The 14846-nt window shown below is 48.3% G+C and overlaps 1 protein-coding gene across 1 annotated transcript in view; it reads right to left on the bottom strand.

The window, feature by feature from the left end:
• Positions 1-2667: 2667 nt before the first annotated feature.
• TESMIN (testis expressed metallothionein like protein) overlaps positions 2668-14846 on the bottom strand; it is a 48507-nt gene continuing 36328 nt past the window's right edge. The window contains exons 7-11 of the mRNA XM_025357179.1: positions 11257-11359; positions 8687-8824; positions 6279-6454; positions 3352-3819; positions 2668-3284 (exon numbers count right to left, since the gene is read on the bottom strand). Of these exons, the coding sequence (XP_025212964.1) occupies positions 3627-3819; positions 6279-6454; positions 8687-8824; positions 11257-11359 (610 nt within the window). The 3' untranslated portion in view covers positions 2668-3284; positions 3352-3626. The remainder of the gene's footprint in view (positions 3285-3351; positions 3820-6278; positions 6455-8686; positions 8825-11256; positions 11360-14846) is intronic.

Here is a 14846-nt window from a genome sequence, read left to right as displayed (position 1 = left end):
ATAAAAATACAAAAACTTAGCTGAGTATGGCGGTGTGAGCCTGTAGTTCCAGCTACCTGGGAGGATAGCTTGAGGCCAGGAGTTTGAGGCTGCAGTGAGCTATGATGGCACCACAGCATTTTTAATCATTTTTAAATATATGAAGAGAACATCCATGCAATCACAGTCTTCAATTCTAGTTTCATCAGTGGCTGGGGCCGGGCAGTGCTCCCTGCTGCTCTCCAGCCTCTGCTGGGGGCCGGGGTCGGTCGCAGGATGGAGGCAGGGCTGGGGGAAGATGCCGCTCGGGGTTTCCTCCCTGCTCTAAGGCTATGGAAGGACTCCTGGAGAGAGAGCGCACAAAGCTCCGCGCGGCTTCACGGGGCCCCAGCTGTGCCCAGGTGCCTTCCTAAAGAGCGCGCCGCCTGCAGAACGGGAGGCCTCCTCCCTGCTTGTCTTCTGCCCGCTCCTGCTCTCTGGATCCTCTGGTTGCTCTCATCGTCTTATCCCGGATGAGGGTTCAACCTTTGAATTCCCTAAGACAGCGTATTAACTGACTCCGCACGATAACTTCTTATGGTTTTAAGCCGCGCCCCCGCTGAAAAGGGACCCGTGCTGGCAGAACTTCAGGTCCTGGTGAGAGGTTTGTAAGGGGATAAGAGCATCCAAGCCGGATGGAAAATACACCAAGCCCTCTGCGGACCTTCCGCCGCCAACAGCATCTTCTCTCCTAAGGATGCTCCCCGGGTGCCGACTTTCTGTGCAATGCGCAGCCCGTGTTCACTGAGAGGAAAGAGCAATTTCAGTGCGTGTCATTCCAAACAACGATTGCTTCTCCGTGTCTATGAAAAAACAAGGTTTTTTTTTTTTTTTTTTTCTTTCGGATAAACAAAACAAAAAACCAAAACCAACAGATAATTTAACCTTAATCACAAAAGTGGTCCGAGTTATTTAATAGGTACGGAGTAGAAAGATACGATTAAGGCTGGGTACCGTGGCTCACGCCTGTAATCCCCGCACTTTGGGAGGCCGAGGTGGGCGGATCACCTGAGGTCAGGAGATCCAGACCAACATGGTGAAACCCCATCTCTACTAAAAATACAAAATTAGCCGGGCGTGGTGGTGCATGCCTGTAATCCCAGCTACTCAGGAGGCTGAGGCAGGAGAATCACTTGAACCCAGGAGGCGGAGGTTGCAGTGAGCTGAGATTACACCATCACACTTCAGCCTGGGCAACAGAGTGAGACTCCATCTTAAAAAAAAAAAAAAAATGATATGGTTAAATTTGCACAGCTACACTCTCAAATAAGAACATGATACGTTAATTTGTATATTGCTTTAAAATAGCACTGGCTCTCCGCCAGACACATAAAAGATGTGATTTTCCGGCTTTATAGTCATTTTCTGTACAGTCTCTGGTCAGCATAGTGGCTTTATTCACGTCTGTATCTCGGCTTTCACTTCTCAGACGGGATCCCCTGCAAGTGGCACCTACTCAGCAAGTTCTTCTGTGCTGGAAGATCCTGCAGGGCTCATGCCTGCTCAGGTTGGCTCTTCCCTCACCTCCAGGCGTTCGCTCAAGTGCACCTGGCCACAGTCAGTGCATCCTTGGCCAGCGCAGGCTCCTTCTCCATAGGAGCCCGGGATTCAGGGTGAGCTCCCGTGTAATGTGGGGGGACTGTATCCCCAGCCCCCCACTGAGTTCCCTGCTCACACTTCCTCCAGGCTCTGCGGGTGGGCCACACCTGGTTCAGGATCTCCCTAGGCAGCCCTTTGCCTCAGGAGAATGCTGGAGGACACTGTTCCCTTTTCCTCTCTCCACTCGGTGCCTCAGGGCTGTGCTGAGGTGCCTGAACCCTTAAGGTGTGGCTGGTGCCAACTGAGACCTGCTGTGAATACAAGACACCCTGCATTTCAAATATTGGGTACACACAAAGGAATGTGAAATCTCAATCATTTTCATTATGATTACACATTGAAACGATGGGATAAATAAAAGATTATTAAAACGAATTTTATCTGTTCCTTTTCAAATTTTAACATGTAGCTACTAGAAACTTTAACATTACTCATGTGGCTGGCAGATCTTGCTGCTGGCTGTGCTGCCGAGAGGGACAGCAGGATGGAGGCAGCCCCCACAGAGGCAGCTCCCAAAGTCCCCATTTCCAGGTCACCTTCCAGCTCCCAGGGGTGAAGGGGGCCAGGTGGCTCCTCCAGCAGGGCGCCTCCCTGCTCGCCACGATGCTGACGGGACCGAAAGCACACACAGCAAGTGGGGAGTATGGCTGGCTGAGGGTTCCCCGTGTCACAATGTATGTCTTTACCTCTGGTTTTCTGCCACAGACTCTGGATCCCAAGGGTCCAAAGGGAATTGCAGAGGGGAAGAATTCAGTCTTCCTTTTCTCCTCTGTGGCTTCCGGTGGCTGCGTTTGCAACTAGACTGTTCCAGACACAGCTCCACAAAAGACCGCTTCCTCCCTGGTTGCTTGCTCACTTATGTGCCCAGTGCCTGGGCCCGGCAGCCACACTTCTGTCTCCACTGCATTTGCACTTGAGTTTCCTAAACACCCTCTAAGTGGCCACCACTATTAATGAATGCACAAACATGAAAGAATATTCTCTCAATACATTTCAGGGTGGGTACTCATCAGATGAACACATTTTCAGTTACTAAGTTAATGACAACGATTGAAGACATTGGAAATTTTTATTCATCTTTGCTTTACAACAGAACCGAAAGCGTCAACTTAAGAATTCATTTTACCTGCTGGTTTCCGCAAGCTAGTTATGTGAACCATATTTTACAAATAATAATAATATTACAACAATAATTATGGAGAAGTTAATTGGATAATAGAGCTTTTCCACAATTCAAGTAGAAACACAGAAGAAACTAGATAATTTTAAGTCCGCTAACTCAAGACATGCTGGTGCAAGCCTGGCCTGTGAGGCCCCATTGCCTGTGTCTCTTGGGGGCCTTAGGAAAGACTACAGTTTGCGTGCCTCTGGGGAAATGTCTACACTACAGAAAATCTTTGGGTGTTCAGTAGTTCTCCAGAGATTTTAAGTGGTATCATAACAGCCTATCTGGAGAACTTATTTCTAAATAATTTGAAAAACAAACAAGAAACCATTAGGGTTTTTATGCAGAGCAGCCTCCAGAGCAACATTCTCCAAGAGGAAGAGTCGACCGGAGTGAGCTCTCCTCAGGGCCTGCTCTGCCCTCCCCTGCCCTGCTCTGCTCTCCTCAGGGCCTGCTCTGCCCTCCCCTGCCCTGCTCTGCTCTCTGCAGGGCCTACTCTGCCCTCCCCTGCCCTGCTCTGCTCTCCACAGGGCCTGCTCTTCCCTCCCCTACCCTGTTCTGCCCGCCACTGCCCTGCAGACACTCTCCCAGGACTATGGGAACCCAAGCTCTCTCCTCTGGGCCAGACAAACAGTGCGCAGGCCACGCATCTCCTCAGAAAAGGGGGCACAGGTTGGCATGTCTTCAGAGAGCTCTGAGTAAACTCCCCGGGCCCAGGGACGCAGGGGAGCCTGGTGGTTGCTGCAGAGCCGACTTCACGTTCCCCTAAACAACCTTTCTAAACTAGAGATTTCTAGACTAAGACAAAATCAACACGCATTCACACTTTATACTCTACTGTACTCTACTCCATTTTCAACCCCTTGGATTTAAACTCAGTGTGGAGAATCTGTGATAAGCACCTTCCAAATTCCTCCAGGATCATCTGCTCTGCCAGGCACTTGGAGCAGTGTTCCTTCTCGGCCTCTTCTCCCTGAGCCAGCAGGCAGGCGCATGTGGCCTCCACCACCTCCCAGGAGATGCATGAGGAAGGCCGCCTGTCAGAAACAGAGCAGTTAAAGGCCGCTCAACAGCGCATGGTTTCTACCTATAGTACTATATATATTCAACAGAACATTGCTTGTCCACACTATTTTAAAGAACATCATCCACTAAAATCTAATGTTGTCTTCCTCATACTGGAAACTATTAGGCCAGGCACAGTGGCCTATAATCCTAGCACCTTGGGAGGCCAAGGCAGGAGGATGGTCTGAAGCCAGGAGTTTGAAACCAGCCTGGGCAACAAAGTGAGACACTGTCTCTCTTTTTTGTTTGTTTTTTTTTTTGTTTTTTTTTGTTTTTTTTTTAATACTGAGTCTTGTTCTGTCACCAGGCTAGAGTGCAATGGCACGATCTCAGCTCACTGCAACCTCCGACTCCCTGGTTCAAGTGATTCTCCTGCCTCAATCTCCCAAGTAGCTGGGATTATAGGCATGTGCCATGATGCCTGGCTAATTTTTGTATTTTTAGTAGAGATGGGGTTTTGCCATGTTGGCCAGGATGGTCTCAATCTCCTGACCTCATGATCTGCCCTCCTCAGCCTCCCAAAGTGCTGGGATTATAGGCGTGAGCCACCACGCTCGGCCAACATCCTGTCTCTTAAAAAAAAAAAAAAAAAAGAAAGAAAAGAAAGAAAGGATTAACTGCTTTTAGAATAACAACACAGAGGACAAGTAAATCTTTCAGTTTTTGACATCCCTCTTATGGCGGGTTTGAAATTTCCTCAAAATTAGATCCATCGACAAACCCAGAGGATCCCGGGCTACAGAGTCAAGTACGTGGGCCAGGTGGGAAATTGTGGAAGCAGGACTCTTAGCTGAGGCAGGGCATGGGGACAAGCCAGGCAGCTTTGCTCTGAGTCCTGTCCATGCTGGGTGTCCGCCTTTCCTCCCCACAGGACCATGTGCAGCCAGAGAAGGCCAACTGTTCTGAGGACTCGCCTGTCAAGCCTTGGGGTCCTGCTGTCAGGATGGCCTTCTCCCTCAATGCCGCTTGGAGCTGTGAAAGAGGTTCTGAAGGACAAGTTGCACCGTATCACACAGGACCAGCTATTCTCCTGGCTGAGCTCAGCGGGCAACTGTGGCTCAGCTAGACAGCGACCCAGGTGGTGCTAAGTTGACAAATTTTCAGGAAAACTTTATAAAAGATTAAAAAGTTTGGATTATAAAAATAGAGCAAAATTTTGGATTAAAGTCTGTCTATAAAGACAATACACAATGACTTTGGTTGAAGAAGAAGACAGGGTTGCCCTTGGGAAAAGAAGGGCTGTTAACACTGCAAGACCAGGCTCTAGTGCACAGGCCCCTGCCGGACTCCACGGAGCACACATCCTGCTACAGGCGATGACATTTGCACACATCACTTCAGACAATGCAGCCAACTTTTGGTCAATTTTTACTGATAAAGACCTCTGCAGGTCGGCTGGGTGCGGTGGCTTACGCCTGTAATCTCAGCACTTTGGGAGGCAGAGGTGGGTGAATCACCATTCAGGAGTTCAAGACCAATATGGTGAGCTCCCATCTCTATAAAAAATAGAAAAATCAGCCAGATGTGGTGGCTTGTGCCTGTAGTCCCAGCTACTCAGGAGGCTGAGATGGGAGGATCACCTGAACCTGGGGAGGCTGAGGCTGTATGAGCTGTGATCGCACCACTGCACTCCAGCCTGGCAACTGAGTGAAAACGCTGGTCTCAAAAAAAAAAAAAAAACAAAAAGCAAACAAACAAACAAAAAACACACCCCTGCAGGTCACAGTCATGAGTATTTCTGATACTCTCTAACCAAATAAGCATGAATTTGGCTTTGCAAAATATTAATTAATGACATCTGGTACTTTATCTTGATTGACCATTACACTGAACTCAAAGAAGTTTTTTTTAAACAAATGAATGGAATCTAATAGATAGTAAAATTATGACTCAACCTTTGAGAACTACTAGGATTACAATGCGGCTTTAAAACTGATAAATGCAAAATTATCCAACTAATCCAGATCCACAGTCGCTTAGTAAGGAAAACAACTTGGACCAAGCACAGCTCTTTGCTGCCACTTCCCACAATAAAGGACAGGGAGGTACGCGCTGTCTTTGCTGCCCCGGGTTGGTGTGGCTCTGTATTAACGCAAAGGCAGTGTCAGAACTCTGCTGGCCCTGCTGGTGATCCTGGCAGCAGGGCTCTTTCATCCGGTACAAAACAGGAGTAACTCACAGAGTGAGGATGAAAAGGCCCAGCCGAGAAGACAAAGAGGACAAAACAGGTTTCCGCAGCAGGGCCTCTAAGGAAACACAGTCGCCACCCAGGATTAGCCCATGGAGGGAGGAACGGCTTCCCTCTGCCCCCTGAACACACGCCCGCCCCTGCAGGCTCACACATTCTTTCCAGTGTATAAATTGTCCTTAATTCTCCTCTTAAATTAACCTCTGTTCCCTCTATTAGCAGAGGTTAGTTCAAAGTACCTACCTATCCTGACTGAATTTTGGAAGTCCTGAAAATTTCGTTGGTGGCAGATGGCGACTGCCTTCCAAACCTCCAGCCTGCACATAGTTTGGCATGCTCATTAGTGTCTTTCGTTCTGGGCTTTCTTCATAATTTTTGCAACCAATGCATTTGCAAATAGAAGAACACATAATTTTGGCCTGGTAATACAAAATGCTTCAATAAAATTAGGTTGTCCCACAAGTCATCAAAAACTGACAAATTCTATTTGGACCTTAAATAATTCTTTGCGTATATTTGCCCACGAGAGAGAGAGAGAGAGAGAGTGAGTGTGAATGTGTGGGTGAGAGCGTGTTGAACGTGTATGAGTGTGTGGAGTGTGTGTGTGTTGACTGTGAATGTGTGAGTGAGAGTGTGTGTGTGTTGAGTGTGAATATGTGGGTGAGAGTGTGTGTTGAGTGTGTGTATGAGTGTGTGAGGTATGTGTCGAGTATGCGTGTGTGTGCATATGAGTGTATGCGGGGTTTGGGTATGTATGTGTATATGTGTGAGTGAATATGAATGTGTGTGACTGAATGTGTGCGTTTGAGAATGTGTGTGTGTGTGTGTGTGATCTGCAGTTTTCATCACACGCTGCTGTTGAGGAGATGCAGTAGTCTTGCTGCTGACGGAGCGGAGGCCTAGTGTGTGGGTTTGAGTCCCAAGCACAGAGAGGGCATTGCTCTCCCTTCTCCACCAGGGAGCCAATAGGCTGCTTCGTTTGACTTGTTTTGAAGAAAGCCTGCCTTAGCTGACTATAAAACTCTAGCTTATGGTTCTCTTTCAGCATGGGAGGCTATTATGCTGTTTCTATGGGTGCAGAGAATGTACAAGAGAGTAGAATTCGAAACCTGCCCAAGAGCAGGTCTGTGGCTGGGAGGTCTCAGGGGAGACCTCTCCTGCTGCCTTGCGGTTGGATTTTGTTTCAAGCTTTTCCTGGCAATGTGATGCTCAGGGGACCGGCGTGTCCTATCTGTACCCAGCAAGCCCCTTCTTGCCCCCTCATGCCAAATCCTTGTTCATGTGGGCCCCAGGGACTGACCAAGAGCTGGCACTGCCAATCACTATGGTTTTTGCTTTCTCTTTCCTTCAGGCCCCCGGGGATTTCCCTTTGTTCTTTCCAGCTGAGAGATGCATCTTCAGGGGGATGTGTTCTGTTTCATCTGCACCTCTGGGTGTTTTGAAGCAGGAGGCTTTTCAGAGTTTCTAGTCTACACGAATGCCAGAGACTAAAGGACAGTGCTATTTTCCTGTGAGGCTGCACATTCTGTGGGCTGTGCCCAGCATAGGCTTGGCCTTGGGGAAATGGGCTGAGCCGTAGTATCGTGGCAGCCAGTGAGGGCATTTTGCAGGACACAGGAGCTACTGTGAGTGCGGCTGGAATTGGTTCCTCAGGGGTGATGTCACTCCGTTTCAACTGTGCATCTCTGTCATGTTTTGACTGTGTTTTCCACCTCTTTGCTGGGGACTGTGGGGTCCACCTTTCCAGGTCTTTCAGTGCATGTCTCCAGAATCAGGAGGACTATTCTCAAGCCTGACCCTCTGTGACAGACAGCCTTTGAAAAGCATAATTCACAGGAACCCCCAAAAGACCTCAAGCAAACCAAAACAGAGGTTTGTAAGGAAGGTTTGCTCAGCTGCTCCCCTGATAGGGCCTAAGGGTTCCCTCACTTTCTCTTTCTTCCTTTCCCTCAACACAAAGGAAAAGGAAAAGAGAAAGAGCAAAGAGAGGTGAAACAGCGACAGCACTGAAGGGGAAAGTGGGTCCCTCTGCTGTCATTATATCTTTGGGAAAAGAAAAAGCTTCCATCCAGGCTGTGATCTGCAGCTTGCTTTGTTAGCCTCCCTCCATTGGCTTCGGCTGACTGTCCATTCTGGTCTCTGATGGGCCTGTGAGCCAGGGAGGAGCTACCCTTGGTCAAAGCACCAGGTGAATGGATGTCTGGGGACAAGTGCCACAGGGACCAGGAACAGACTGAGTCTTTGAGACCAAACTGTCCCCCACGGCCCCACCTAGAGCACTTGGGCTTTGTTCAGGGAAGAAGAGGCACGGCTGCCCTCTGGGAGCCTCCACCCTGCTGGAGGACCAGCGTGGATCAGTGGCCCCAGAAGGACAAAGCCACGCAGAGGGCACCCTCATTGGGTACTCAGGGCTGGGCTCAGGGGAAGCAACATGCTCCAAAACAGCCCTTGGTGAATTGGCCTGGTTCACAAAGCTCAGCTGGTATTTGGGAAATTAATTCAGATTAATGTAAGTGCCCTTCTAGAAACCCTGGAAGAAAAAAATAATTATATTTATCTTTTTAAATTACAGCGAAGTTTTTTAACCACAAAAGTTACTCAAAATATTTACCTGTGTTTTTTGTTAGTGAGTTAGGGAGCTGGGCACTAACCTCATAGCACTCGCAGTAATTCTTCAGGCAGCCCGACCTCCTGCAGTTGCACCCTTTGTTGTGCCGGGGCTTGACATCGCCTAATTGGCCTTTCCCAATTTTTGGCTGGAAAGCTTCTGGATTTCTACCAAGACATGCCTAGGGTAGAATGGGAAGCTCCATCAGGATGGATATTATCATTCAAAACTCAGCTCAATGAAGGGCATCTCATTTGAATCTGGTTGTTGTAAAAGCTGCCACAGTAAGCAGTGACTCTCTTTACATGGTTCAGAAGGTGCAGCCCCTTCTTGTTTGATTTCAATTTGTTTCCATACACAAAAAGGTATGTTGTAGCTAAGGTTTCTTCATGTTTTGTTTCCTGAGTTTCCAAGTCTTACATATTTACTGTAAAAAAAAATAATAGATGGTAAAGATGCAAAGAAAATAATTATTTCCGTGTGGACACGTTTCCATCCAGCATTTCTGGGGCCCTCTTTCCTAAAATGGTTGAGACCGTGGACCATACTAGCAGCTCACACTGCCTCAACACACCGTGTGCCGGGCGTCTTTCCATGGGATTTATATATACATGCCCTCCATGTAATCCTCAGCAACCTCGGGAAGTAAAATCATCTACTGTATGATTGTTCTATACATGGAGAAACCCAGGCACCGAGAGGTAAAAAACTGCAGGTAAGTGGCAAGATCTCGATTCAAAGTCCCCGTACTGACTTCAGAGCAGGTCTCAACCGTTGGGCCATGCCTTTCTCAAGCAATACACACAAGTTGTTATCCAGGTCTATTTGTTGTCCCTTTTTAATCTATCTATACACACAAATACATACATATCTTTACATACAAAACGATTCAATGCTCTTTGTAAAAATTCAAACAATAGAGAGGTCACAGTGGAAGTCCGTGGCCTCCCTTCCCCCTCCTGGGGTTGACATTTGGAATCGGTGCTATCCAGTAGCACAGCCCCCAGCACAAGGCCATCGCTGCACAATGTGCTGCTAGACAGCCCCAGCCTGCGGTGCGTGGCTTTAGGCATTTTCACGGATCACTGAAGTGTGACAGGCAGGGGAGGCACATATCTGCAGCCGTGGCATGATGATCTTGTGCACGTGCGCATACCTGTGTACCTGCGCACACCTGTGTACCTGCCACCAAGGTCAAGTTAGAGGACAGGCGGCCCCACAGGCTGCCTTGTGACTCCTCCCCAGTGGTGCGCCCCCGCGGGGAACGCTATTCAGACGTAGAGGGCTTTAGGTTTGCCTATGCTGGTGCCGCAGGAGTCCCACAGCTTGTAGTCCTGCGTCGGCTGCCTCCCTCAGATAACAACGGGGAGGTCCCTCCGCACTGCTGCGCTTAGCTGTGGCTCCTGCTTTCCATCAGCGTGTGGACTCGTCCATTCTACCACGGATGGATGTTTGGGCTGTTTCCAGTGTCTGGTTCCTCTGAATGAAGCTGCATGAACATTCCTGTATAAGTCTCCTGGTGGACACTGGTGCTCGTTTCTATTGGCTATATTTTTAGGACGGAAATGGCTGGATCATAGCATACACACAGGTTTAGTTTTTGTAGCTCTTGTCAAACAATTTCCCGAAGTGGTTGTGCCCCTTTATATTCCTATCAGCAATGTATGAGAATTCCAACCCTTTTTGGTTTTATAGTTTTAATTGTAGATAGTACTCTTTATCCCTAAACAAAATGTACTCAAGTTTACATGCATGACAATTTTCTTCTGTCCTATGGATCTGGCTATATCAAAATTGGTAAGATATTTCAAGTCCTTTATCCATAATTCAAGAGGAGAATTAAATTATTTTAGAAAACAATGCAGAGAGCAGCCACACCCTTATAATTGTGTCCTATTTGCACAGGACAGTCTCAGGTCTACAGTCGACGGCTCTCAATTTCCCTTCGTGAATGAGTGGGCACTGGAAGTGTCTCCCTGGAGTGGGTTGACAACCCTGAGCCTAACTGTCCCTCCCTTCTCCCTGATTATCTTTTGTGCCTACAGAGAGGGATAAAAGCTGCAAGCTCCTGTGTTTAGCCTTCAGCAGAGTGGTCATCAGGGCCATCAAAGTAACCTTTTGCATCCCTGGGAAAACCTAGATTCTTTTCTTCTGGAAGCTGAGGGGTGAAATTTAAATTGTTAAATTTTACAATTGAAAATGTAGGCTGCCTGAGCACTTTCACCCAGCCTTCTCACGCAGTGGACTGTCTACACGTTTGCGACTACACTGCTCCAGCTCATGCTTATCTGCTATGTGAAATGACCCCAAATGTCTAAACTCTAAGACAAAGTGGACATTCGCATGTTCTTGAATCAGAGCCTTCCTAGGCTGCTGCATCTCTGAAGACTTCCCACATAATAAAGGGCAAAAGGCCTTTCTCTGCCTACCACTTTCATAACAGCCGCTTGTCATGGTTCAATACTCCCACCAGCAGGAATCAAGTCGTGTTCAATGTAAATTCTTCAAAACTGTGGATTTTTTCCAATGAGGAATCTCTGGAGATCATTTTATGAACATCTCAAACAGTTTGAAATGCTTTTAAAATGCATGCATTTAATGGACATTTATTACCTTAATGGCTTTAAACCGTTCAATTTCATGATGCAAGTTATTGCAACAATTATTACAATTGCAGTTGTTGCAAAAGTCTCCACTGGCGAAGCAGTCGCAGTACCTGTGAAGGAAAGGACAGAGTGAGTGGCAGGCACAGACAGCACAGTCAGTAGTGAAAAGAAGAGCACACACGTATAAGGAAAGAGCAGGCAATGTGCTGCAGTCAGAACACTGAACGCTTTTACAGATGGCTCAGACTCCTTTTTCTATGAGAACTAGATCAACTAGGATGATGCTCACCAGTGACTAACACAGAAGGGCGTAAAACTAGTTAAAACCATTCGTTTCATAATATAGGATTTTGCAAAGCAAAACAATTTCCTGGCAAATCCATTGCCATCCATCAATCCTCCCTGGCCCCTAATTGTCCTCTGCCATTTTCCCAGGAGCACGGTAAGTTTGGTGGGCAGAAACATCAAGTAACAAAGAGCTGTCTTCCCACCAACCACCCCAATCCATCCAACATGACTGAAGGTGTGTTCACTTCTTCACGAGACCTTGACTTTGAGTGAAAACTAATGGGACCCAGAGGTGGAACCTGGCCTAGGCCTTATCTCACTTTCATTCTGTGAGGGGGAAGTGAATGGCAGAGGAAATGAACGGATGAGGTGGCTGCAGTCACACCTCTTGGTTGTAATGCAAGGGTTGTTCGGGAATCCTGAGTCTAGTGAAGCCCTTGGAGCGGACACCACCGTGCCCTGTGACTCCTGGGGCCACACAGGTGGGCGGCAGTGCTGTGGACTGGCTCTGAGGGCTTCCTGGGAGAGCTGGCGGTGCTGGCAGCCGGTCCCCCTCCCACAGTCTTCTAAGACGCCTGCTCCTGCGCTGTAAGGCAGAGGTGTTCACAGGCATGCGCTTTACCCTTCCTGGGTTGGGCAGGGACGACGCTTTCCTTAATTCATGTGAAAATGTAGCATCAAGGCAAGGACTCCTACTGTGCTGCCTATGACCCGTGCCCCAGAGAGCCTGTGGGGCGTCTGTCAGCCACCCCATGGCTTCCCCCTCTGACCAGAGAAGACGCCTGTCGCTGTCTTCTGTGAGCATGGTTCATCGAAAAGAGCTTCCAACGCGTTTTCCACACAGGCTCTGCCTCCCTCTCCCCATGCGCCAGTCAGCTTTGCAAGCTGTAGAGTGGGAATCGTGGTGCTCAGCCTCCCAGTCCCAAAGCGCGGCTGAGGGAAACCCTGGGCGTGTCAAGCTTCCCACAGTGCTGCAGGAACACGGTGAGGGCTGTGCGGGGGACCAGAGGTCTGCAGAAACCTCTCTGGGGCAGAATTCCCAAACACAATTCTTTTCATAATTATTATTTTCATATTTTAAAATAATATTTTAATGTCAAGTCAACAGGAGAGTAAAGAAGATCATCAGAGGCCAAAAAGACAAGAAATTGTGAACCCAGAGAGGGAGTTCTGCAGCAGCTGAGTGCTGCCCTGCGGCATCTGCCAGTCAGTCCCGAAGGACCCGGAGCTTGGGTTCCAATGTGCTGCTCGTGCAGGAGACAGGAGACAAAGTCTGGGCTGTCAAAGGTGAGCATGAGACCAGAGACCCCTCATCAAGTGTGGATCCCTGAAAGGCGAGCTCCCCAAGGAGTGAATTATTAGACACAACTCCACTCCACATCAGGGGAGAGGAGAGACACATCCCCTGCGGGGGGAAAGGGGAACTATAAAGGTCTCTCCCGAGCCTGCAAGCCATGCAGATGGAGAGAAGGGAAAGGGGACAGTGACAGAAGGTTTGGACACCAGACAGCAGAGGGGTAAGAGAACTGGTGTGGCGGACTCAAGAATGCTGAACCCGAAGTCAGCAGGAAAGAGCTGGGAAGGAGCTGTGGAAGGCTCTGGAATGGGCAGCACCAGGTTCTTCCATGGGAGAGAAAAGCCAGGTGAGATAAGTAGAGAACCAGGGGGATTCTCTGCAGGAAGGCACGAGTCCCCAGACTCCTCCTCCTTCCTAAGCAGCTGGGACCCCCTGCCACAGTGGCAGAGACTACAAGTGACTCTCTTGGAGCAAAACCATTGGGTGTGGGATATGATAATGAACAAATCCAAGAAAAGTGAATGTTGAGACCCCTAGGTTTCTTCTACTCAGCTTCTAGCATTCTAGCAGGAGACTAGAAAAGCCTCTTCTGAGGACCCTGACCAACCCAGGAGAAAATATCTGGAATCTGACATTGAGTTTTCCCAATAAAATAGCTGAGTGACCACCCTGTGGTGGAGCTACAGTGAGCAAGCCCTCAGCAGTGCACCTGCAGCCCCAGTCAGCCCACCCCTCACCTACAGCCCCCAGGGAGGCCACCCCTCACCTACAGCCCCCAGGGAGGCCACCCCTCACCTACAGCCCCCAGGGAGGCCACCCCTCACCTACAGCCCCCAGGCAGCCCACCCCTCAGCTACAGCCCCCAGGCAGCCCACCCCTCAGCTACAGCCCCCAGGCAGCCCACACCTCATTCTTTTTTTTTTTTTTTTGAGACAGAGTTTCACTCTTGTTGCCTAGGCTGGAGTGCAATGGTACGATCTCGGCTCACTGCAAACTCCACCTCCCAGATTCAAGCGATTCTCCTGCCTCAGCCTCCCGAGTAGCTGGGATTACAGGCATGCACCACCACACGCAGCTAAATTTTTGTATCTGTTTAGTAGAGATGGGGTTTCACCATGTTGGCCAGGCAGGTCTTGAACTCCTGACCTCGTGATCCACCCACCTCAGCCTCCCAAAGTGCTGGGATTACAGGCATGAGCCACCACGCCCGGCCCACACCTCATTCTTAAGTGTGAACCAAGTGATGCCCAGGGATCCGCAGACACATTAGGAAATCTTCCAGGGTATGAAAGACAGAGGCCCAGAGAAACGGACCATGCATGGAAAAGAAAACTAGGAGAAAGGTGGTATCAACGGCCTTAGAGAGACTAAGAAAAATTATTGATCTATGAAACAGGAAAACGATTCTTATAAAAAATCTCAGGATACGAAAAAAGATGTTTTAGGAAGCAAAAAAGTAATCACAGTGATGAAAGACCTAGAAAGTATGAAAACTAGAACTAATCAGAGGAGAAAGCAACAGTGGGCCAGACTAGAAAATCCAACATTTATGCAGTAAGAGTTCCAGAAATACTGAATATTAAGAATGAAGGGGATACAATAATTCCAGAACATTTCCCAGAACTCAAGGCCATGAGTTTCTGAAGGGAAAGGACCCACCTTGGGCTCTGCACAGTAGCTAGAAAAGACACTGGAACCAAGACAGCATGAGCACATTCTGCAGCACCGGGAATAAGAGATGATCCTCTATGTTTCTAGAAAGAAAAAAACAGTTTTCATACAGAGGATCAAGAAAAACATGATGTCAAAATTCCACCAGCAACATTGGAAGCTAGAAGAAATGCAGCAAGGCCTTCAAACGTCCAAAGAAAAACTATTTCCAACCTCAAGTTCTACTCCCAATCTGAATTATCATCTAACCATGAGGATAGACTAAGATATTTTTCAACACATAAGGTCTGAAAAAATTACATCCCATATACTCTTCCTCATGGAAGCTACTAGAGAAGGCA

Source organism: Theropithecus gelada, chromosome 14 (genome assembly GCF_003255815.1).
Source record: "Theropithecus gelada isolate Dixy chromosome 14, Tgel_1.0, whole genome shotgun sequence".
Lineage (NCBI taxonomy): Eukaryota > Metazoa > Chordata > Mammalia > Primates > Cercopithecidae > Theropithecus > Theropithecus gelada.
The sequence above is the reverse complement of the archived record's forward strand: the minus strand, read 5'-3'. Positions and strand labels throughout refer to the sequence as shown.